General features: G+C 42.9%; 2 protein-coding genes across 2 annotated transcripts in view; one reads left to right on the plus strand and one right to left on the minus strand.

Moving 5' to 3' along the window:
• The window catches only part of ACSM4 (acyl-CoA synthetase medium chain family member 4), a 40,818-nt gene extending 37,636 nt beyond the window's left edge, over positions 1-3,182 (plus strand). Inside the window, exon 13 of the mRNA XM_004604100.2 lies at positions 3,096-3,182. Within this exon, the coding sequence (XP_004604157.2) occupies positions 3,096-3,182 (87 nt within the window). The remainder of the gene's footprint in view (positions 1-3,095) is intronic.
• Positions 3,183-5,597: 2,415 nt separating this feature from the next.
• THUMPD1 (THUMP domain containing 1) lies at positions 5,598-13,086 on the minus strand. The gene is made up of 4 exons (XM_004604272.2): positions 12,760-13,086; positions 10,781-10,955; positions 9,921-10,169; positions 5,598-9,379 (listed from the first exon to the last, which is right to left on the minus strand). The coding sequence occupies exons 1-4, from the start codon at positions 12,985-12,987 to the stop codon at positions 8,964-8,966; spliced, it is 1,068 nt and encodes a 355-aa protein (XP_004604329.2). The 5' UTR covers positions 12,988-13,086; the 3' UTR covers positions 5,598-8,963.
• Positions 13,087-25,983: the final 12,897 nt, after the last annotated feature.

Below are 25,983 nucleotides of genomic sequence, written 5' to 3' on the forward strand. Positions count from 1 at the left end.
CAGATACTGAGAGGCCATCATGTTGGGTCCATTATCTATTTTCGGCACACATCTCCCATCCCAACTGATTCCTCCAGCCATCATTTTCTTAGTGATCCCTTCTCTATTCCATCTGCCTTCTCCCCTCCGCTCATAAAGCAGGCTTCCAGCTATGGGGTAATCCTCCTGGCCCTTGTATCTACTGTTCTTGGGTGTCAGCCTCATGTTATGTTATTCTACACTCCACAAATGAGTGCAGACCTTCTATGCCTGTCCCTCTCTTTCTGACTCATTTCACTTAGCATGATAGTCTCCATGTCTATCCATTTATAAGCAAATTTCATGACTTCATCCCTCCTAACAGCTTCATAGTATTCCACTGTGTAGATGTACCAAAGTTTCTTTAACCAGTCATCTGTTCTAGGGCATTTGGGTTGTTTCCAGATTTTGGCTATTGTGTACAGTGCTGCAATGAACATATAGGTACAGATGTCATTTCGACTGCTTTTTTGCATCCTCGGGATATATTCCCAGAAGTGGTATTGCAGGGTCATATGGAAGCTCAATTTCTAGTTTGTGAAGGACTGCCCATATTGTTTTCCAGAAAGGCTGGACCAGTCGGCATTCCCACCAACAATGAAAGAGCGTCCCTTTTTCCCCACATCCACACCAGCACTAGTTGCTTTTGTTCTTTGAATGTGTACCACACATCCACACCAGCACTAGTTGCTTTTGTTCTTTGAATGTGTACCAGTCTCTGTGGTGTGAGATAATATCTCATTGTTGTTTTGTTTGCATCTCCCTGATGACTAGCAATGTGGAGCAGTTTTCATGTGCCTTTTGGCCATTTGTATTTCTTTTTTGAGGAAACTTCTGTTCATTTCTTCTCCCCATTTTTTGATGGGGTTGAAGGTTTTTTTCTTAATACAATTCTACTAGTGTCTTGTATATCCTGGATATTATCCATTGTCAGATGGGTATTGGGTAAATATCAGATGGTTATTGGGTAAATATCCCTTATCAGACAGGTATTGGGTAAATATCCTTTCCCATTCTGTGGGCTCTTGCTGTATTTTGGTCACTGTTTCTTTTGAAGTGCAGAAGTTTCTTAGTTTGATGTAGTCCCATTTGTTTATGTTTGCTTCCACTTGCATGGTCAGTGCTGTTTTATCCTTAAAGATGCTTCTAGCTTCAATGTCATGGAGAGTTTTGCCTACATTTTCCTCTATGTACCTTACAGATTCATGTCTGATATTGAGATCTTTAATCCACTTTGATCTGACTTTTGTGAGCAGGCACATTTTTAAGGTTCTTTGGATCTCCTGCTTGCAATGTTGTTGTCTCTAGGTTAGATATATACATTTACCTCACCTCTACACTACCTGGCTTAAGAAGTTCATTTCAATTGGCAACACTTAAATCAAAAGGTAGTACACTGCCAGCTAACTATATTTTCTCCATTAAATTCTCTAAATTGGTTATCAATTAATTTTCAGAAAAGCTTGTTTGAAGTTTTCATTGTTGTTTTGTTTGGGGGCCAGACCAGGTGGTACTCAGGGCTTCCTCTGCCTCCAGGGACTGTCCTGGCCAGCCTCAGGGGGCCATCTGGAATGTTGGGGATTAGACACAGGTCAGCTCTGTGCAAGGCAAGTGCCTTACCCGCTCTACCTGCGGTACAATCATACCACCATCACCACCACCCCACACACACCCCAAAATGCTTTTTGAAGACATTTTAAAAAATAGTCACATAAGAAATTGGTTTTTACTGTAAAGTCAGGGACACCTAGGGATATACATAATAACCTTTCAGCATCTATATTGTTAACCAGAATGCATAATGTCCAGAGAGAGAGAGAGAGGAGAGAGAGAGAGAAAGAAAGAGAGAGAGTTGAGGACAGAGAGAGGGAGGACAGAGAGTCTAGAGAGAAAGAAAGTCAAGAGAGAGTCTAGAGAGAGGCTAGAGAGAGGGAGAGAGGGAGACAGGGAGGAAGAGAGAGTGAGAGAGAGAAAGAGAGAGGGGGAGGGGAGGAGGGAGGGAGAGAGGGAGGGAGGGAGGTGTCTGCCATAGAGGCAGGCCAGGGCAGGTAGCAGGAGGATAATTAGTGGTGGGAAATGTACACTAAAGCAATGGGTGTTGGAACATCCTATGACTGAATTTCAATCAGGAGCAATTCTGCAAATTTCTATGTCAGAGTGATTCCATTTTTTTTTTTTAATGAAAAAAGCTCAAAAGCAAGAATGAGGGGGCTGGAGTGATAGCACAGCGGGTAGGGCGTTTGCCTTGCACGCGGCCAACCCGGGTTCGAATCCCAGCATCCCATATGGTCCCCTGAGCACTGCCAGGGGTAATTCCTGAGTGCAGAGCCAGGAGTAACCCCTGTGCATCGCCAGGTGTGACCCAAAAAGCAAAAAAAAAAAAAAAAAAAAAAAGCAAGAATGAACTTGCTGTTTCTTGCTTCATTCAGGTGTGGCTTCAACTTCTTACAGCAACAGTAGGTTAAACCCGGGCTGGTGGGGGAGGCTGGGGGGTGGAGGGGTAAAGGAATTAGGATGTTTTCTTGTAGCAAAGGATTGAAATGATTTGATCTTGCCTTGAGGCATCACCTGGCAGTACTCAGGCCATATGGTACCGTGGATCAAAGCCAGGCCTTGCTTGTGCAAAAGCGTCAGGGAGGGTCTGGCTTCCTCTGCCTGCTCAGCTAACACTCCAGTGTAAGAGAATTTATACTCAAGTTCTACGTGTTGGTGCTCCTCTGTCATCCTTTAAAAATATGGGGCCGGAGGGAGAGGACAGCAGGTAGGACATTTGCCTTGCACACGGCCGACCTAGATTCTATCCCCAGCATCTCACGTGGTCTTCGAGCCACCAAGAGTCATCCCTCAGTGCAAATCCAGGAGTAAGCCCTGGGCTTCGCTGGATGTGACCCCAAAACAAATAAACAAAAATTGAACAGAAGTCATGTGTGTTCAAGAAATCCAGTGAGGGCAAGACACTGAGCAAAGTCAGACTCAGAAACTCAACATCAGTTTCGTGAAAACTCTTACTGTACTTTGTGGGGATAATTAAAGTGGAATCAAGTGTCTCATAATATATATATTTTTTTATTCATTAGGTGGAATTTGTTCAAGAGCTTCCAAAGACAATCACTGGAAAAATCAAACGCAACGTTTTAAGAGATCATGAATGGGGACGAAAATAGCCTAATAGGAAACTGAGTGATGATGTAGTTAGAAGGCTAGTCTAAGACCATGCTTCCAGCTTCAGTAACCACTCACCAAATGCTTCCCATTTTCCCTGGCTTTTTGTTTTGTATTTAGTCTAAAAGTAAATTACAAACTTTATTTGGGAAGGAAACTGGTATGATGACCATGTTAACAAAGACACTGATAATACTGCTTAAAACAGGAGTCAGATGAGTATATAAAAATGCAGTCCTTCACTGCACTCATTTGTGGAGTGTAGAATAACATCACATGAGGCTGACACCCAAGAACAGTAGAGACAAGGGCCAGGAGGATTTCCCCATAGCTGGAAGCCTGCTTCATGAGCGGAGGGGAGAAGGCAGATGGAACAGAGAAGGGATCACTAAGGAAATGATGGCTGGAGGAATCAGTTGGGATGGGAGATGTGTGCTGAAAAGAGGTAACAGACCCAACATGATGACCTCTCAGTGTCTGTGTTGCAAGCCATGATGCCCAAAAGTAGAGAGAGAGTATGGGGAATACTGTCTGCCAAGGAGGCAGGGGGAGGGTGGGAAAGGGGGGGTTTATCCGGGATATCGGTGGTGGGGAATGTGCCCTGGTGGAGGGATGGGTGTTTGATCATTGTGTGATTGTAACCCACACGTGAAAGCTTGTAACCATCTCATGGTGATTCAATAAAATTAAAAGAAAAAAAAAATGCAGTCCTTCTCTCCCGGAAGGGAGCATAACATGACACTCATTATAACCAGGCCGCTGGACCCCACGCCAGGTTGTTTCATTCAGGGTGCCCCGGAGGGAGGTGGGTGAGAGCCCTCCCCGCCCCAAGGGGCCCAGCCCGGGCAGCTGAAAAACTCCAGAACTCAATCGCTGCCATGCTCACTGGCACCCTCCATAGGCTCAGGCCTGGCCTCACCCACGAGTCAATCTATTCCTGGACGGTACAGCCGCTCATGCAGCCGCCTGACACTTCATACGACACACAACCCATACCCCAGGAGTACCACACATTTGATGGGGTTCAAAGAAGGCGACCAATCTTAGAGGGAAATATTTTTTTTACAGATATATATATATAAAAACATACAAGGCTCAACCTTTAACACGTTAGCGATCTCTTATGGAAGGACTTAATGGTCCCTGGGTGAAATACAACTGTCTTCACACTCTTTCCTCTAAGGAAACTTTCTTGTAGCACTTTTGGCAGTTTTTCATTACAAACAATATAAAGTATGTTATTTCGGTTCTGCTTTGGGGCAGGAGTTGGGGTTCAGGATGGAAACATCCAAAATAAGGTGGTGGGAAGGTATAATGGTGGTGGGATTGGTGTTTGAATATTAAATGTAATCAAATATTGTGACCTACTTTATAAAATTTTTTTAATTTAAAAAATGCAGAGGGGACATTAGATTTTGATTAATTCAAAATAAATATTATAAATGATACTAACAAATATTCAAGAATTTTTGCTTAACATCTTTATATATTACTAGAACTTTCATGAATTACAATGAGACATTTAAGTAATTTAATAGTGAATTTAAATACTATATTACTCTAACTCAATTTGATGCAAATTCATCAAGAAACATCAGTTTAGCTTAATATATATATTCAAGAGCAACTAACAAATTCTTTACTCTCTCTAGGTCCTGACATGAGATTTCCTGATATATAATTTAATCTTTTATATTTGTTATGAATACAAAATCCTTTGGTTAATGTTCAAGAGATAAGAGTTGGTTTAAGTTTCTTCAGGAGGTAGGGAACCTAAGAACTTGTTCCCCCCAAAGCCTTTTTTCCGACTCTCAGATTAGGACATGGGTTTTATAAACAGCTGCTGGAGGAAGTAATTAATCCAGCAGGTCAGTGGCATCCTGCTGAGGGCAACTTGGTTGAATCCACTGTGGCATGTATTCTTTTAAAAATTAAGATACTTCCACTATGCAGCCTTCTTTGTGAATCACCAAGGACTGGGCATTTATCTGTTCTTTTACTTCCATTTGTGATTGGCTCTGAGTTTAACACTAAAGAGTTTATGCAACACATTAGAGGAAAAAAAGAGAAATAAGGACTTCAATAGGTCTAAAAATCCTGTGGAGAAGAAGATGGAGTTTCTAGTGCCTGCTCACTTATGCATCTACTAATCATAAAGCAAGAGATTTATAAGGAGCAAAAAAAAAAAAAAAAAAACCACCAAACGCCAAATTTAGGGAACAAAATTATTTTTATTTTTCTGAAAATACCAGGGACTTTGAAAATCAAGCTGAGAGTTGGAAGTACCAAAAGCAAATACAAGTTAACATCTAGAATCATGAGAAAAGTTTTAAAATACATAGTTTAACACTCCTTCACAGAGGAAAAGAAATTTACTCAAACAAAACACTGAAGTGCTTTTCATTGACTCAGGGTTGTTGTGTTTTTTTTAAAAAGTCAATTTCACACTGGAATTTCTTCATGTATAAAACATGTTCAAATATTAATGAAAAATGGGTGATAAACTTAGAAACAAATATTGAACTTGAGAAACAAATATTGAACTTGGATTTGAGGATCTGTTGAACAGAACAGGTTCTTACATATGGAGATTAAGTTTCTGTCATACTCAAGGCTTGCCAAATACAAAATAAATACAAAACAGGATTAAAAACAAACATGGAAGTCAAAACTATCTCTGTAGAGGTAGCAGCTCTCACAAAGAAAAAGCAGCCGGCTCCGCAGGGCTCTCAGTCCCACACGCATACAGTCACTTTCATTCTCCAAGTCCCACAGACTTCCACTACCAAAATCAAAGTATCTTAGTCTTGAAGGAAGTCTGGTGAAGGCACCGGAATCCTACGCTGCATTCCTCCAAACGACACTAGCCATGCTCATATCCTAAGGATGACCTACTAAGAGTGAACACCCCAAATACCTAGACCCTAATGGGAAGTCCCAGCCTCATCTATACTGGAAAGGCCCTATCTATTCTCTGTGTAGCTCCCACATCCTTGAGTGCGGTTTACCAACAGGGATCATCCATAGCTAGGATAAGAATGTATTTCCATATTCCCTACTACTAAGTAAACATAACCTCTGAGGCAAAAAGACATTTCCAATACTGCTGAACTTTAAAAAAAAACTCAAGAATAAACCTTTCTCCAAAAGCTTATTTTCATCCCCTTTGAACACCGTCAATCTGAACTTTTTTTTTTTGCAGTCCTCCTTGATATCTGTCTCTTCTAGCTTTTTATGATTTTACCCTGGAGAAACCTTGACAAGCTTTCAGGTTAAAGGACCTCCCCTGCCTATCCCCCCAAGGTATGCGAGTGGGCATTAAAAAGCAGGCGCTGGGGGCTGGAGAGATAGCACAGCGGGTAGGGCGTTTGCCTTGCACGCGGCCGACCCGGGTTCAAATCCCAGCATCCCACATGGTCCCCTGAGCACGGCCAGGGGTAATTCCTGAGTGCAGAGCCAGGAGTAACCCCTGTGCATCGCCAGGTGTGACCCAAAAAGCAAAAAAAAAAAAAAAAAATTTAAAAAAAAAGCAGGCGCTGTGTCACTGAAATCCAAAACTGTCAGGCCCGAGTTCTTTCTTCCTCACCTCTCAAAGACAACATCTGGGGTTAAGATTCAGAGGAAGAGGGCTGGAGTGGTAGTACAGTGAAGAAGGCGTACAGTGAAGAAGGCGCCTGCCTTGCATGCAGCCGACATGGGTTTGATCCCGAGCATCCCTTATGGTCCCTGAGCATTGTCAGGAATGTTTCTAGACTGCAGGTTGTGGCCCAAAAGTGCCCCTCCCCCCAATAAAAGGGTTTAAGGGGACACCAGGCTCCTCAGTTACACCCCCAGTCCCCAGCGCTGAGGAAAGGAGGAGAAATGCTAACTGGGTTGTGCAGGGTCAAGGAGAGTTTTAATATGACTTGAGATTTGTAACTACTCTTCTTAAGTCTCCAACTCAGAGGATATGGAATTATTTTAAGAGCTCCTGCGGCAAAATGAGTGTTCCAATGACTTCCTTTTGAAGAATCTATGGCCATTTTCAGCTTCAATGTATGTGACAAGTCTGTCCTTGCTTTTTCCTGCTCATGCTCCGGCAAAGCACCTTTGATTCAACATCCTGCCTAGAACTCTTCCTCCGTTAAACAGGAGTTGTTTGCTTTTCCTAGCCATGATTCATATGCCCTTTATTCAGAATGTGTATTTTTGAGTGTTGGAAAAGAACACGAAACAGAACATAACTAATTTGGTTCTTATCATCATAAAGTTTCATCTCCAAGCTATTGGGTTTTATATTTTAGATTGACACCTCTCTGTGTAGTGTAACATCAACTTCTAGATTTTAAGCAAGGGCAAGTTATCAGTGAGAACAAGAAGTATGTCCAGATGGGCAAGGAGTACGGATGACAGAACCCTTCTGGTTTTTGGATATGAAGTTGTGCGTATATTTTGGCCTTTATTTTGGAAGGTTCCAAATGGCAACGAAAGTTTTCTTTAATTTCATCACTTACGACCTCACTAATGAGATAGCCAAATATCTGTGATGTTAATTATCGAGCTAGAGAAATGGCTGCTTTTCAGTTAATTACACGCGCTTCTTTAGCATCATGTGACAAAATATTCAGTAGTCTTTTTCAACCTTTTTCTAACTTCGGCCCCTTTCTGATCCTCTCTAGAACACTACAGGTTGGCCCTAGTATCAGGCAACTGACCCTATTTAGGTGACTCACCTAGGGTCTCCTTGGAGTATCCTAAGGACCCTCAGGATTGAGAAATGCTGGTCTAGTACAACTCATCGAGCTGTCTTTTCAACTTCTTACTAGGTATCATGTCCTACCGTGCTTATGCTGATATTATTTCTTAAAAGCAATATAGATTTTTTTTTTTCTGGAGTAAGTTCTGCTACTAAAAAAAAAAAAAAATCTGCCTCCTCAACTTTAGCTCTACAGAAAAATTGCTTTACCATTTTAATTATTTAAGAGCCAGTTAAAATAACCAACATCTTGACTCACCAAATAGTTCTGGTTTATACAATTGCTGGAGCAAGTACTAGGCGCCTAATTTACACTGTACAGGCAGCGCACAATGGTGTAAAACAGGTTGAATTATGAATTCATTAAAAAAGTACACTGAGAAATAGCTTTCCTTGCTATGAATTTGTGTTCCTTGTTTCACTAGCATACCCAAGTAACCATGAAGATTATAATCACTAACTTTACCAGAGAAGTCTGTGGGGCTATGTCTAAAATGATTCTCTTCGATTTTATACTTTGCTTTTAAAAATTCCAGCACTCGAGCATCAAATTGTGTGTAACAAATGTAATGAAATATAAGAAAAGTGGGCATAATGAGACAATCACACACGAAAAAAGTACAAAATCTCCATGAAAACAATTCACTTCACCTATCTCCATGCCCATGTTTTCACAAGGCTCACAATAGAGTGGCAGGGGTAGCTGGCCTGTGGTGAGTAAAAATGTGCCTTTAAAAAATATATATATCCTTCCTTAGAATAAAAATTTCCCTCTCCGTTTCTATTCCCGAGTGTTGTTTCGCTCTCGAGGCCATCAACGATCAAGTTTCTCCTAGCTAAATGATCCAGGCCTACCACACACGCCAAGCAGGGGGAAAGAGCTCGAAGAAAACTGTTCACAGGGCTCTCGATCACGGCTCGCCTTCTGTGGGTTCCACATATGCAGCAAATTAAGTTCCAAACCATTATTTTCAGTAGCAACTGTACAGAGAACTCTAGCAACATCTCACAGAACTGCAGAAACCTCCCTCCACCTCCACAGTTTTTCTTACTTGGGGTCATTTCCCTCTGCCTTGGAGTCTTCTGGAGCTTGACTTACAAGTTCAGGTTCATCTCCCGCGTTTAGCACAGTGGTCTCGATTGCTGGTTTGGTCTCCCCGGGCTCCTCACTATTCTCTGTTGCCACCTGCTGGCTATTTGTCCCGTCTGCTGAATCATTCTGATTCGACTTGTCTTCAGATTCCAACTTCGCCTCGTCCCCGTTTCCCGCTTGCTCTGCTTGCTCGGTAGACTGGGAGAGTTCCTTCTCGCTCTTCGCCACCTCCTGGAGATTGTATTTTCTGAACAACATGTAATCTTTCAAAACACTCAGGCAACAGACGGATTTAATAATTTCTACGACTACTGTATACTCTGGGTCGGTGAGATCCACTTGATTTTCTGAGTTGAGGCTGCAGATTATTCCTGGGGCGGGAGAGAAAGAAATCATTTAGGATAACATTAAGTTTCATGGACTCTCTTTGTTTCGGGGACTTGCTAGAGCTGTATCTAATAGTCCACTCTTACGCAGGCTTCAAATCAAGTTCTCTGAAGCTTTTCAATAAATATGCCTGTTATGCAAGGTAAGAGTCCTAGCCCCATACTAGTACCAGATTTGATGTTATTTTGAAAAAATGGTTAAAATATGTTTATCCTGCACTAAAAGATGTAGACCTAACACATAAAGAAAAATACTCTTGAAAATAAGAACAAGTGGCTGAAGAGACACTACAAGTGGGTAGGGCACTGGCCTTGCATGCAGCCCACCTGGTTCAATCCTTAACATCTCATATGGTCCCCAAACCCTGCCAGGAGTGATCTCTGAGCACAGATCTAGGAGCAAACACTGCACAGCTGGGTTCTAGGAGCAAACACTGCACAGCTGGGTGTGACCTCCCCCCAACCCAACAAACAAAAACAAGTATTTACCTTTGCAAATTTAAGAATATCATTAAGAGAAACTTACCTGCCAATTCTTTGATCACTAAATCTCTCTTCATATGACTATTATATCGAGATTTGTATACAATCTGAAATGTCCCATTGTTTGGAGCTTTGAACCAGGGCTCCAAAAACGTTGCGGCATATTCTTTCAAGTCTTCTAAGAAAGCCTTACATGTGCCTGAAATGGGCAACATTCGCAGAATAACCCGAGTCTTCTTCTTCTTGGTTGTGTATATGTCCTGCAGAATATGATGCACCAATTTCTCAGGTTCTAAAAGAAAAACAAGAAAAATTATGTGTGTATATATATTACATATATATATCTGTGTGATATCTGTGTGTGTGTGTGTGTGTGTATTGCACAGGGTCGTAATGCTGGCTTTGGGTCGGATCTATACCATCTATATATAAGTCTGTAAGTGGTTATTCAGGGTTCTCAATACGTTCATGTTATCTGTGTGTTTAAAATACAGAAACTTCTCCAGTTTGGGTTTGTTTGTTTTTTTTTAAAAAAAAAAAACTAGACGATCTTGTCCTATATCAATTACATTCTCAAATGGATGGTATTATTCCCAACTGGCTGACGCTATTCCTTTTAGACAAAAAACGAAAAAACAGAAACAAAAAATCCAACAAGCCCTCGTTTTGTTGCAAGTTACATACAAAATAAGTGAGAAAGCAGGTTCTAACCTACTCTTTCATCAATGCTGTCCACCACCCCGCTCCAATTACTTGCAGGCCTAGTGTTAACACTGTGTAAAAAGAAATGCAATTAAGTGATGAAGCCAGGCCCCCACGGAGCCATTTCGTAGGCAGTGCTCCCTGAATGTGAAGATATCACTAACGAACAATCTCAAGGCATATTATTAGTCAGAGATGTACCTATTCCAAGTGTCCTGATAAAAACAATATTATTTGCTCCACTGTAGACAGACTGGAATCTCCTTCGCCTCATTTCTGTAGATGCCTTAATGTCACCAACTTCTTTCTTCAAAGCTGCCTCCACATCGTCATCTTCCCCCTCCTTTTCTGAGGGCTGCTGGTCCGTGTCTGTAAACTGTTTATGCAGAATTAATGAGCAGAAATGCCACAACGGCTCATAGGAGAAGCTATAATTACTTCTGTGAAACCCCCACTGGCAGATGGCTCAGTACTGACAACAAGGGTTTTTGTTGAGAGACAGGCAGGAAGAAGGGAGTTTAACAGGCTGTGAAACGTATCATTTGAAAAGTGTTTTCAAAATAGCATTCTGGCGGTCTGAAAAGAGGGAACGGTGTTGACCAGATGAATCTCGTCAGGGTGGATCTTCATCTCCCTCTCCCCATTGAATATTCCTGTGCGTGACGACAGCTCTCCTGGTGAGATGAGAGCAGAAGGGGGCCTGGGAGTGGCTCACAGCTAGAGCACGTGACCTGCATACACAGGGCGCGGGAGTTTGAGCCCTAACACAGCATGCAAGGTCCCTCCGCACGCACATCAGCGACAGAGGTCAGACCAAATAGTTCTGAAATTAGAAATTAGAACTCTTAATTCCCTGCTCTGCAGAGGAACAGAGCACATGAATAAGAGACCACACACTTCTGGTTCAGCCCTGTTATCTCCATCAGTGGGGTTCAAATAAGTTACTAGTAATAACTAGACTTTTTTTTTTTTTGCGCTTTTTGGGTCAGCGATGCACAGGGGTTACTCCTGGCTCTGCACTCAGGAATTACTTCTGGCAATGCTCGGGGGACTGTATGGGATGCTAGGAATCGAAGCCCCTCGGCTGCGTGCAAGGCAAACGCCCAATCCGCTGTGCTATCGCTCCAGCCTCCCTTTTTTTTTTTTAAATTAGACTTATCCATGGAGCCTCTACTATATACCAAAGATGTTTCTTTATTATAAAGGCAACATTTTAGGTAACATTACTGTTCCTCTTTTTTGGGAAAAAAAAAAATCTAGCTCTACATAATTAGCATGCCTAAGCGTCAGATCTAGTCAAGGATAGTCTGAAGTCAATCACCTGCTGCTTCTTCCCATTACCTTAATTCATGCATACTGGCCGATTGCCAATAACACAATGATTCCTATCTGTAATGGGACTACTTGATTTTACACGGCATTGATACAAGCTTTTACTTGTTTGGGGGCCACAGCCAGCAATGCGCAAGGCTTACTCCTGGCTCTGCGCTTACCGGTCGCTGCTGGCGGGCGTCAGGGGATCTCATATGGGGTGTTGGTGTTGGTGATCGGAGATCAAACCTGGGTTGGCCACGTGAAAGGCAAGTTTGATCACGGTGCTCCAGCACCGACATTTTCCTTTATTGTACGGTACGGGGGTCCTGAACCCGGGGGCTCGTGAATGCAAGGCACTGACTCTACCACTGAGCCATTATCTCCCGGGGTCCCTAAGTTTTAACTTTGGAAAACGCTTTTTTTTTTTTTGGCTTTTATTTTTTGCATGCATGCATGCATTATCTCCAGGTGTGGCGCTATTACTGCCGAGGGCAACACGTCCGTTCAGAGCGACGCCGAGACCCGGATCAGCGAGCAGCAAGGTGGGCGGGTGGCCTGGAGGGGCGCCCTGGGCAACGGGGTCTGGAAACTTTTCCGATCGAAAACCGAGATGGGAATGACGAGGACTTGCCACGTCACTGTCAGCCCATGATTCTGCAAAAAATACAAGGCAGGAGAGGACCCAAAGGGCCCGCCTGAGGGGAGCGGCGGCAAGGCCCGAACAGGGACAAAAGACTTGCTGGGGCCACCGACAGCCACGGAACACCAGCACGCGGGCCGGAGTGGGCCGGACCGGAGAGCGGGGCCCAGGCGGGGAAGACCCCGGAGGGCCGACGACGCCCCCCAGCCCCCCGCGGGGCCGTTACCTGCTCGGGGCCGTACATGTCGTCGCCGTACTCGTTGAGCAGGCTGTAGGCCTCCTCCACGCACTTGCGCTCGTTCATGTTGCAGGTGATGAGGATGCCCTGCAGCCCGGGCTCCAGGCGCCGCCGCCCGCCGCCCTCGCCGCGCCGCGCCCGCTTCGCCTGCACGTACTGCGCCTTGCCTTTGCGCTTCCCGCCGGGCATGGGAGGCTGGAACAACGGGGTCGCCATGGCGCGCGAGCGCTGGGGGAGGAGGAAAGGGGAAAAAAAAAAAAAAAAGAAGCGAGAAAACGTGTTTCTCCGAACCTCGGTCGGCGTCCTCGCCTGAGCGGCCGGCGCGGACGGATGACGTCAGGCGGGCGCGACGGCCGCCGCTAGCCCCGCCCCCGCCAGGCCCCAGCAGGCCGCGCTGCGCTGGGTCCTAACGCGCTCCATCCGGACCCCGCTGACAAGTCTCTTCCTTCCACCGTGCCCACTCGGGATGTACCCGCCCTGCAGACTTGAAAGCTGGCGGGTCGTTTCATCTTCTCCTACTCATTTTATTTATTTATTTATTTATTTATTTATTTATTTATTTATTTATTTATCTATCTATTTATTTATCAATTTATTTATTTTTCCGATTCTTTTTTTTTTATTTTTAAATAATTTATTTATTTTTAATTAGAGAATCACCGTGAGGGTACAGTTACAGATTTATACACTTTTGTGCTTATACTTCCCTCATACAAAGTTCGGGAACCCATCCCTTCACCAGTGCCCATTCTCCACCACCCGTAAACCCAGCGTCCCTCCCACCCTCCCCAATCCCATCTCCCCCCCGCCCCACCCTGCCACTGTGGCAGGGCATTCCCTTCTGTTCTCTCTCTCTAATTAGCTCTTGTGGTTTGCAATAAAGGTGTTGAGTGGCCGCTGTGCTCAGTCTCTAGCCCTCATTCAGCCCGCAACTCCCTTCCCTTTTTAAAAAAATTTTTTTATTAGTGAATCACCATGAGTTATAATAGTTACAAACTTGTGAACTTTCATTTTATTTATTGAGCAACTGTGTGCTCAGTAATTCTTATTGGAGACCATCTCTCCCAGAATTAAAATTGGGGTCACAGGCAAAACTAGATATCCTTTGTGCTCACATTGTTAGGGCTAGCCAGAGCTTCTTTTTCTTGTTTTTAATGTCACAAGCCATTAATACTTTAATAAAAGTGAAAAGAAAAAGACCCAGCAACAAAACATTTTATGGCTTACCCCCAATCTCACAAGCAACATGTCTGTGATCAAGTAGAAAGTTTGTTAGAAATACAACCACATAAGATTGTCTAATTAAATTCCTTTAGAAAATTTCTTCTGATCAAAAAAAAAAACCCTAAGAGCACATCAGTAAAGCCACTTTCTCTAATAAATCGTGTTGGAAATACTGGACAACGACATTTCCAGACAGAACGACATTGGTTGATCTTCCGTTTTTGAAATTAAAATAGGCAGGCATTGCCTCTTCTTTTTGTTGCTTCCATTTTTCCTTTCTTATTTCCTTTTGTTTTTGCCACCATGATTGACAATGCCTTTAATGGTGGGGTTTCATTCAGAAGTTCCAACCACACACCCTCCACCAAGGTGTCTGCTTACCCTCCACCACAATGTTATATTTCAGCCTTTAGAGTACAAGGAGGGGCAGTCTTTCATTCATACCCATTTGGTGATAAGGAATTATGGTGGCTTTTTCAATCATTATACTGTTACTGTAATTAGGTTTGAGTCACTATTGAGATGTATAAGGAAGTACTTATGAATTAAATAATTTTGTAAAATTAAGGCCTAGAAAAAGAAGAATAGGTATGGATATAGGTGAAATAAGATTAAATATGCATTGACAAGTTTTTAGAATTATGTGATGGTTCTTAGGGCTCTTTATATTATTCTAGCTGTGTGCGTATGATTGTTTAAAAATTTTCATGATAAGCAAGAGACAAAGAGAGAAGAAAAGACTACAGTAATAGATATTTACTTTTGGAAATGTCTGTTATAAAAGGGAGAAAAGAGAAATATATAAATGGTTTAAGCTATTTTAATAAGGAAAATATTGCCAAGTACTTGGGGTTAATTGTCTTTCTCTGAGGTAACTCCTAGTTCAAAAAAGGGGAGGAAATTTCTTTTTTTTTTTTTTTCATAATTAAAATATTTTTATTTTTATTTTTTTTTTAATTTATTTATTTTTAATTAGAGAATCACCGTGAGGGTACAGTTACAGATTTATACACTTTTGTGCTTATACTTCCCTCATACAAAGTTTGGAACCCATCCCTTCACCAGTGCCCATTCTCCACCACCCGTAAACCCAGTGTCCCTCCCACCCTCCCCAATCTCATCTCCCCCCCACCCCACCCTGCCACTGTGGCAAGGCATTCCCTTCTGTTTTCTCTCTCTAATTAGCTGTTGTGGTTTGCAATAAAGGTGTTGAGTGGCCGCTGTGCTCAGTCTCTAGCCCTCATTCAGCCCGCAACTCCCTTCCCCCACATGGCCTTCGACTACAATGTAGTTGGTGATCGCTTCTCTGAGTTGCCCTTTCCCCGGAACGTGAGGCCAGCCTCGAAGCCATGGAGTCAAGGAGTCAACCTCCTGGTACTTATTTCTACAGTTCTTGGGTGTTAGTCTCCCACTCTGTTATTCTATATACCATAGATGAGTGCAATCTTTCTATGTCTGTCTCTCTCTTTCTGACTCATTTCACTCAGCATGAAACTTTTCATGCCCATCCACTTGACTACAAAATTCTTGGCCTCCTTTTTTCTAACAGCTGCATAGTATTCCATTGTATAGATGTACCAAAGTTTCCTCAACCAGTCATCCGTTCTGGGGCATTCGGGTTTTTTCCAGATTCTGGCTATTGTAAACAGTGCTGCGATGAACATACATGTGCAGATGTTGTTTCGATTGTACTTTTTTGCCTCTCTGGGGTATATTCCCAGCAGTGGTATTGCTGGGTCAAATGGGAATTCAATATCTAATTTTTTGAGAGTCGTCCAAATTGTTTTCCAGAAGGGCTGAACCAGTCGGCATTCCCACCAGCAGTGAAGAAGGGTCCCTTTCTCCCCACATCCTCTCCAACAGCGGTTGCTTTTGTTCTTTTGGATGTGTGCTAGTCTCTGTGGTGTGAGGTGGTATCTCAAAGTTGTTTTGATCTGCATCTCTCTGATGATTAGTGATGCAGAGCACTTTTTCATGTGCCTTTTGGCCATTCGTATTTCTTCCTTGGTAAAGTTTCTGTTCATTTCTTCGCCCCATTTTTTGATGGGGTTGGATGTTTTCTTCTTGTAGAGTTCAACCAGTGCTTTATATACCATTGATATCAACCCCTTATCTGATGGGTATTGTGTAAATATCCTTTCCCATTCTGTGGATAGTCTTTGTATTCTGGTCACTGTATCTCTTGCGGTGCAGAAGCTTTTTAGTTTAATGTAGTCCCATTTGTTGATCTCTGTTTTTACTAGATTGCTTAGTTCCGTGTCACCTTTGAAGATACGTTTATCTTCAATATCGTGGAGGGTTTTGCCGACCTTGTATTCAATGTACCTTATGGTTTGTGGTCTAATGTTGAGGTCTTTAATCCATTTTGATCTGACTTTTGTGCATGGTGTCAGGTCAAGGTCTAAACCCATTTTTTTGCATGTGGTTGTCCAGTTGTGCCAGCACCATTTGTTAAAGAGGTTTTCCTTGCTCCACTTCACATCTCTTGCTCCCTTATCAAAGATTAGATGGTCATACATTTGGGGTTGTGTGTAGGGATATTCCACCCTGTTCCATTGGTCTACGGCTCTGCCTTTGTTCCAGTACCATGCTGTTTTAATTGTTACTGCTTTGTAGTAAAGTTTGAGGTTGGGGATGGTAATGCCTAAGGGGAGGAAATTTCTGATACAGGAGAGAGGAAAAATAATGTCCTTCAATAGGGGAAAATAAATTATGTCAACTACACAGTGGAAAGTTTAGCACAGCCGGGAGTTTGGATAATCAATAGTCACTGGAAGAAATGTAGAGAAATACAATAATATTGGTTCATTAAGTGGTACAGGGTTGAAGACTTTCTCATCTGGCTACTTATGAATCCCAGTGAAAAAGGAGAAAGGAGAAGTGAGAAAATTAACATTGTTACCACCAAGGTGATGATAATAGATATTAAAACCTAAAACTCTTCTCTGAAGAGGACAGACAAATGGCCAATACACACAGGAAAAAAAAATGCTTATCATCACTTATTATCTGGGACATCTGAATCAAGATGACAGTGAGATATCATCTCACACCAGTAAAAGTGGCATACACTTAAAAAACAAACAAAAGAATACCCAACCTTAGAACAATCTATGTTGGTGGTGATATAGTGAAAAAGGAACTTTCATCCACTGCTGGTGGGAACGTTGCCTGGTTCAACCCTGATTGGAAAAAAAAAAAGTATGGAGGTTTCTCAGGAAGGTAAGAATGGAGCTGCCGTATGACCCATCAATTCAAATTCTTGGTATCTATCCCTAAGGCACAAAAATATTAATTTAAAGGAAATATACATACCAATATTCATTGCAGCACTCAGCACAATAGATAAGATATGGAATCAACCTAGGTGCCAACAACAGATGATTAGAGGATAAGAATACGGTGTATATACAAAAGAGAATACTACACAGCTGCAAGGAAGGATGAAATCATGCAATTCACTTCAACTTGGGTTAAACTGGAGATTATCATATTGAGTCGTGAGCCAAAAGAAGGATGACTATCAGCTGACTTCACCTACTTGTGGTATCACTGTATCACTGTCATCCCATTGTTCAACGATTAACTCAAGCAGGTGCCAATAACGTCTCCATTCGTCCCAGCCCTGAGATTTTAGCAGTCTCTCCTTACTCCCTTTCCAAACAATTGGAGGCTCTTTTCAGGGACAGGGTAATGAGACCTGTTATTGGTACTGTATTTGGCATATCGAATATGCCATGGGGAGCTTACCAGCTCTTCTGTGCAGGTGAGATACTCTCGGTAGCTTGCCAGGCTCTTCAAGAGGCATATATATATATATATATATATATATACACATATGTTTCTTGTGGTATATAGAAGAATATCAGGATGAGGGAAGCTGTGGTTGCAACAGGGGACATAGCCAAATTACCCTTGATCAAAGAAACTAAAAGACAGGGAAGGGACGAATCTGAGTGGGAAGGGGAGTAAGAAGAAAGATGAAAAGGAATGGGTGGTATAGAGGAGTGGTATAGGCACATACATGTACATGTGTGGTGTACATGTAAGTACATGTATGTACTTTGCACGCATCTTTAAAGTGCAGAGCCAGCAATACCGAAAGCATGAGATCTAAGAGACAATAACCAAACTTTAAAACGTGCATGCCAAGCAGGCAGACCAGTGCCTGGGAGGGAACCTGAGGACACTGTGGAGAGAAGTCGGCACTGATGGGTGTTCAAACACTATGCTCCTAAAACTCAACTATGAATAACTATGGAAATCATACTGCCTTCTTATTTAATTTTTTTATTTATTATTATTATCATTTGTTATTATTATTATTATTATTATAATTTTGCTTTTTGGGTCACACCTGGCGATGCACAGGGGTTACTCCTGGCTCTGCACTCAGGAATTACCCCTGGCCGTGCTCAGGGGACCATATGGGATGCTGGGATTTGAACCCGGGTCGGCCGCGAGCAAGGCAAACGCCCTCCCTACCCGCTGTGCTATCTCTCCAGCCCCTAATGTTTTTTTTTAACATTAAGGTCAAAACAGGTTAAAGAGGGGAGAAGTGTTGGGTAGTATTTTAGAAAACGTGGAAAAGGAAGACCTTTGATAGGATACCTGCTCAAATAAGGACTTTGGCCAAGGGGATGTAACAGAAAAATATTTTCGGCAAAGAAAACTGTATATATAGATATCCCAAGGGTGAACATGCTGGTGTGTTGAGAAATGGTAAGGGGGGGCGGGTAAGGGGGTTGGGGATGGGGCAGGGGCAATGCTGATAGACGGAGTGAAGGAGAGTGGGGCAGCGAGGCAGAAAGAACCTGAACTAGACACGGCAGGTCCTTGTAATCCAAGCAAGAATTTGAGGTTTTCTTATCTGGAGGTAGCTGGACAGTGCTGAGGAACTCAAGCCTAGAAGTCACCTGATAGATCAACACATAAACACAGAAACCGGTTAGGGGGCCTCCAATATCTCCAGGTACATTCTGCCACTGAGCTCAAGCCCTGGTCTGGCGATTTATTTTTTTAATTTTTTAATTTTTTTTTTTTTTTTTTTTTTTTTTGCTCCTTTGTTTTCATCCTTTTCCCCCGCCTCATTCTAAGAGAAAAACCTTTTGGTCTAACCCTTCACTGCACTCATTCTGCCAGCAACTCCTTAAACACTTTCCTTCCCGTAAATGAACATTTCCAGCTTGCCCGGAGTGTGCAGTGTAGTAAGTTGTCGGCTCTACGGGGGAAGACGAAAGGAAATAAATGCCCTGTGATTGTCAATTTAACCCCGGGCCCCAGCTCCACCCCCCAGAACGCCTCGGCCAATCAGGGAAAGGCTGTGCCAGCCGCGCTCGTTCCTTCCAGTTGTCAGATTACGGTTCCGCTTCTACTGGACCAGGGCAAAGTTTCAGACCTGCGCCTCTAAGAAACGGGTCTCGCTGCCTCTCCCGTTTGACTGAAATTTTGTCCTCTTGGTAAGTTGATTATCTTACCCTTTATGGAAGGTTTTCTGTGCTGGCACCTGCAGTTTTGAGCGGCTTTCTACAAAACCAAGACTACGAGTGCGACTACCAGTCTTTCTTGATCTGTTGCATAATGTTTATTTAGGAAGAGCCCAGGAGCGTGTTCATTTAAAAAAAAAAACTGTAAACATAGTCACTGAGGTTTTTTTCACCTTAATTTGTCTCTTAGTGTCATTTACTTTTGTTAAAAACTCTGCACATATTAACTTGATATAATGTTTTGAAAAAGTTTAACTGGATCTGAAGAGCCGAGCTTTGCCTTGTACTTGGTTCAGTGGCAGATAGAAATCTATTTTCTGCTCCAAATCCGGAGTATATGCAGACTACCTTTAGGAAACTGTGGGCAACCTACCTGCAAATATAAGGAATTAATCCGGGGGTGGCGCTTTGCTCAGTGAAAGGGTGAAGGGTAAAAAGCACCTACAGAAGTTCAAGTCAGTTTCTTTGAAAGGTCAGGGAGAAAAGTTTGCCTTGCCTTAAGATTTTAAGAGATTTAAGGTTCTGAGAGAGTTTCCTGATTTTAAGATTACACGGGTAATCACAGTTATTACTCAGAATAGTGAGACAGGGTAGGGTACCAATGGGGGTGTGGGGAAACCCCCATCACACTAATGTTAAATGCATGGACAGTATTTATATGTATTAGATGAAACTTTAGCTATGTGCAGAAGCCCTCTGATCAACACTGATGTGGAAAGAATTTTCCATGACAGTGTAAAAATCTGAGCTCACACTAGGAAGGTTATTTGATACTGAAAGTTATCTTTCACCTACAGAGAATGTTGGCAAGTTTGAAAAATGAATGTTTGAAATGTTAAGATTACCAAAAAAAAAAAAAAGAAAAACATGACAGGCAGAATTTTTGGAGAAAAAGGCAATCTTATAGTTTGATGAAACGTTAACAAAAAATGTTTACAATATAATGGCTGATTTTAAGCACCAGGGGAAAAAAAAAACTGGTCAATTTTCTTCTTAGTGTTTGAAGGATTTAAAATGTGGTAGACAGGGAACTGGAATAATAGCACAGCAGGTAGGGCCCGGATTCGATTCGCAGAATATGGTCCCCCAAGCACTGCCAGGAGTAACTCCTGAGTGCATGAGCTAGGAGTAACCCCTGTGCATCACCGGGCGTGACCCAAAAAGCAAAAGCCAAAAAGAAAAATGTGGTAGACAATATAATTTCAAATTTTCATCTAGCTTGCAAAATAATGGAAACAACTCACAGACAGAGGACTGTTCTGTGAAATTGGAGTGCAAGTCTTCTTTAGAATATCACGAAGCTGTTTGGAATATAAAAACAGTGAGTACTTTTGTCTCTGTAATGACATAAAAAGTCTTTAAAGATTCTTAAAAAAAATCTGGGCAAAACTTCTATGTAGTCTAGGCTGTCATCTAAAAGTGGTAGAGAAATAAGACTACTAAAGTTGTATTTGCTTAAATACATATAAGATACTTTGAGAAGTTACATAGAAGTTATAATAATAGATCTGGGCAGCTGTGTAATTGCGGATGGGGATGATAACTTTTCACTCTGCACCTTACATATTTTTGAGCCATATGAAGACTTGACTAATCAAAAACTAAAAGTAATATCTAAAAACTTAATGTTTACTGTATCTCCTTCAGTTGAAGGAACCTTGATGCTAATCTTTTTTTTTTCTTTTTGGGTCACACCTGGTGATGCACAGGGGTTACTCCTGGCTCTGCACTCAGGAATTACCCTTGGCAGTGCTCAGGGGACCGTATGGGATGCTGGGATTTGAATCAGGGTTGGCCGCGTGCAAGGCAAACACCCTACCTGCTGTGCTATCGCTCCAGCCCCGGCTCTTTACCACTCTTGAGCAGATTGATTATCATATGGATAAGCACTGTTCACAGCAGTATTCAGCAAATACAGAAATGTTCTGTTTGTGCAGACTTGTATACTGTAGCCACTTGGGACATGTGACTCTCATGCAATTGAAATGTAGAGATAGGGTTGAGGAATTAATTTTTAAAATTTCATTTAGATTAATTAAAGTAGGGGCTGGAGCGATAGCACAGCAGGGAGGGCATTTGCTTTGCTCTCAGCTGACCTAGGTTCGAGTCCCAGCATCCTATATGGTCCCCGAGCACCACCAGGAGTAATTCCTGAGTGCAGAGCCAGGAGTAACCCCTGTGCATTGCCAGTGTGACCACCCCCCAAAAAAGCAAAAAATTAATTAATTAATTAATTAATTAAAGTTAAAATAGCCACGTGAAAACATATTTTGGTTAAAGCAGTAGGGACACTTGATAGATCTACTATAGACCTAAATTATTGAAGTAAATTGCTTTCAAAGTTCTCCCTTCTAAATGCATTTGATTCAAAAAGTACTTTTTTTTTTTTTAATTTTATTGAATCACCATGTGGAGGGTTACATAGTTCTCAGGATTATGTCGGTTATACAGTTCTCAAACACCCTTCACTTCACCAGTGCCCATCTTCCATCACCAACCCCCCCAGTATACCTGCCGCCCCCTCCCACCTCCCCAGTCCCAACCCTTGCACATGATATGTTTCACTTCGTTTACACCTTATTTCGATTACATTCCATGTTTCAACACACAACTCACTACCGTTGTTGGGGTTTCCCCCAAAAAAGAAAAGCAGTCCTATTGCCAAGGAGGCATTTGATAGTTCTCCATTGCTAAGAATATAGAGATATTAAGTCCCGCTGTTTGTTACATAGTTTTTCTTTTTCCCCCTTGCCCCGCGCCACCGAGTTCACGCCTGTTTTAGTAATCGCCACGCTGCCTGACAAGGGAAAAAAAAAACCGAAAAGGATGGTTATTTCCCGTCATCAGCAGGCGTGGGGCTCTGGCTTAGTTGATAGACTAGTAGAGTGTCTGGAAGCAGTTTCTGGAACCGAAGGTCTTGCGCTGGTATCGGCTCCGGCTCGAGATTCCACCAGCGTCCCGCTGTTCCTTGTACATAATTTTTCCCCTTATATCCCATTCCCACGCCACCAGGTCTGTTTGCTTAATGGACATCACACTGTAGTTGATGACACACCGCGTTTCTTCCCGAGAAAGAAGAAAATTTCTTCTCAGCCGGCGTGGGGATATAGCTTAGTTCAGTCTAGTGAGATGGCTACCACTTTGATTGCCTTCAATATTTCAGCAACAGACTTACTATTAGGATCTCCCACAAAAGTCCGCCCCATTAGAAAGGAACCATTACATATTGCTCATACTACGATGACATTAAGTCGCGCGGCCGCGGCAGCAGCCGCGCGGTTTTGGGTTTCTGTATAAAGTCCAGGGAAAGTACAACCAGAAATAACATCACTACAAACTTTTACCCTTTTATGGTGCTCATAAGATGGAGAAACCTAGAGAGAGGCTCGGCGTCTCCGTTTTGCGCTCAGGAAAACCGCGGCCCCTGCGCTGTGCTCAGGAGGGAGGAGTTGAGAGAGAGACAGGTTAAAAGAATTGGGGGATGCCCGGGTCCCACAGCTTCAGCACGCCGTGGGGTCTCTGGTCCCATGCCGGAATTAGTTCAGTGGGCTGCTTGGAGTCCGAGGGCGCTCCCTCGGGCCCCTCCATCATGCTCCTTCCACAGCCGGGTCCAAAAGCTCAAAAAGTACTTTTTAAGCATCTATTGGACTGGAGCGATAGCACAGCAGGTAGGGCATTTGCCTTGCATGTGGCTGACCCAGGTTCGATTCCTCCGTCCTTCTCGGAGAGCCCGCCAAGCTACTGAGAGTATATCACCTGCACGGCAGAGCCTGGCAAGCTACCCATGACATATTTGATATGCCAAAAACAGTAACAAGTCGTCTCACAATGGAGACATTACTGGTTCCCGCTCAAGCAAATCAATGAACAACCGGACGACAGTGCTACAAGCATCTATTATGGACCAAAAGCTATTATAATTCCCAGGGACAAGACCATGAACATTATGGACAAGATTCCCCATCCTCAGAAGAACTTATGTGCTAGTGCAGAGATCAACACAACTATAGCCCACAAACCAAGGGCTTTTGAAAATGGGCCTGGGGATAGTAGAATATATAGATAGTACAGCAGTACCAAGACTGATTCAGTGCCTACTGGGCTTGATCCCCTGTACAATGTGGTCCTCTAAGCATCACTGAGTGCAGCCGCAGAGGCTGCCAGCAGTACCCAGGTACACAGCACAAGGTCCAAACAGCAGGTTACCCTAGGACTCTCGCACTGAACAACCAGACTGGGTGGCCAAGACCCACCATAGGCCCTTGGGACATCCTCAGCACCCCTTGGGAGACCCTGCCCCCCCAAAAAAATTAAAAGAGAAATAACCACCCAGGACCTATGAAAATTACCTGAAATTCAATTTTCAGTGTCCATAAAAGATTTTTTTGCAGGGGGTCTGTGTATGACGGTGTGGAGTGGGGGACAGGGCCATGGCTATTCAGTTATACACTGTCAAGGCTATCAAGGCAATTACCTGCACCAGAGTTAAATGGCTGCAGTGGAAATCACATGAGCCACAGAGCCTAAAATATTTACTGTGTGGCCCATTGCAGAAGAGCTTGCTAACCATAGTAAGATGTGAGGCATCCTGAAAAGCCCTTTTCTCATGCATTATTTCACTTTGAAATATTGGGGAATTCCCCCAAAGATGGGGTAACTCCAGCAGCATGCATTAGTCTTTCAGTTAGGGAGATGTAGACCTGGGTGCTGAGCACCTGAGTTCCCAGCTAGCTTCCTGGTGAAGCTGTCACTGCTACTTAACACACCACAGCCTCGATATCAGTGAGTCTCAAGTGTGGTTGAACACTAGAATTTTCGCGAGAAATTTAAAAAGAATCGGAAGCTCTGACCTCTCCTGCTGTGAGTCTCTTAATTAGTCCAAGGCCATATATATATATGTATACATATGTATATATATATATATGTATATATATGTATGTATAACGATAGCACAACGGTAAGGTGTTTGCCTTGCACGCAGCCGACCCGGGTTCGATTCCTCCGCCCCTCCTGGAGAGCCCAGCAAGCTACCGAGAGTATCTCGCCCGCACGGCAGAACCTGGCAAGCTACCCATGGCATATTTGATATGCCAAAACCAGTAACAACAAGTCTCACAATGGAGACGTTACTGGTGCCCGCTCAAGCAAATCGATGAGCAATGGGATGACAGTGACAGTGATACACACACACACACACACACACACACACACACACACACACACACACGCTTTCTAGAAGCCAGAAAGACAGTACAGAAGGTGCTTGCTCTGCACATGTCCAACCTTGGTTTGATTCCTGGTCACCCCATATGGTCCCCCTAGCCCGTCAGGAGTAAGCCCTGAGCACAGCCAGGTGAGCCACCTCCCCAAAAGGGGGTGTCAGGGCTGGAGCTATAGCACAGCGGGTAGGGTGTTTGCCTTGCACGTGGCCGACCTGGATTCAATTCCCAGCATCCCATACGGTCCCCTGAGCACCGCCAGGGGTAATTCCTGAGTGAAGAGCCAGGAGTAACCCCTGTGCATCACTGGGTGTGACCCAAAAAGCAAAAAGGGAGTGAGATGTAAAACAAGATTTCTGACTCTGATCTGACACACACTAAAAAATGTTTTTTCCCTTTTGGGTTCCATTTTCTCTTCAGGTGAAAAGGAGTTTTTGAATCAGACAATTTCAGAGGGTTCAAGTTCACTGACTTGAGAAACTTAGAAGTATCCAGGTCTCCCAAATGCATTGAGTGAAGCAACACAATCCTCAAATATTCAAATCTCATCTGTCCATTTAGAGCAAAAACAATTGTTGGAATCTGTTCATTATTATTATTTCAGTGATGTATCAACACAATAATTTTATATAACCATCTGCCTTATATACCACACAGCTAGAACTACTGCTTAAAATGTTGATTTTTTAAAATGATGATTTAATGATTATGATGATGATGATGATGATGATATAATGATGACAGGAGTGTTTTACTGTAGGAGATTAGGAAAACTGTTGAAAATATAAAGAAGGGAACTCTACCATCTCTAGAACTATATAGTCTCTGTATGTTGACAGCTTCACTTAGGAAATCTCAGCCAAATAAATGACACCATGATCAAATCATTTCCCACAGAAACTGGGAGAGCTGAGAGGCCTGGAGGGACAACCCCCACGAAAGTCCTAAAGATTAAAGCCTATTATTACACCTCTGGTAAATACAGCTCCAAGCCTGGATTCAAGGACAGTGTGGGCTCCTCTGGGGAACTTATATATACATCAGAGGGATTTTCATAGCGCCTTCATGCATAATTGGTAGTAGGTTACTCTCAGTTTCCTCATCTATGGGATTACCCATTGTGAGAAACTCTCCTTAGCATGTCATCACTACTTTTGAAATCTCTAGGTGAAAGATGAATTTGGCAAGAAGGTTTAGGCTTTTGCTTTCGCCAAGAGTAACTAGGTGACCCAGATCTTTTCTTCTTTAGAAATGTGCACAGGAAGCAGTGACATATAGAAGTT

The sequence above is a fragment of the Sorex araneus genome, chromosome 4 (genome assembly GCF_027595985.1).
Source record: "Sorex araneus isolate mSorAra2 chromosome 4, mSorAra2.pri, whole genome shotgun sequence".
In the NCBI taxonomy this organism is placed as follows: domain Eukaryota; kingdom Metazoa; phylum Chordata; class Mammalia; order Eulipotyphla; family Soricidae; genus Sorex; species Sorex araneus.

Excerpts from the sequence above, each read along its gene's own strand:
- THUMPD1 (XM_004604272.2), bottom strand. The coding sequence starts at position 12,987 with ATGGCGACCCCGTTGTTCCAGCCTCCCATGCCCGGCGGGAAGCGCAAA. Across the intron at positions 10,170-10,780 it reads TATCAGGACACTTGGAATAG|AACCTGAGAAATTGGTGCAT; the intron begins GTACATCTCTGA and ends TTTTTCTTTTAG. Across the intron at positions 9,380-9,920 it reads AGTGATCAAAGAATTGGCAG|GAATAATCTGCAGCCTCAAC; the intron begins GTAAGTTTCTCT and ends CTCCCGCCCCAG.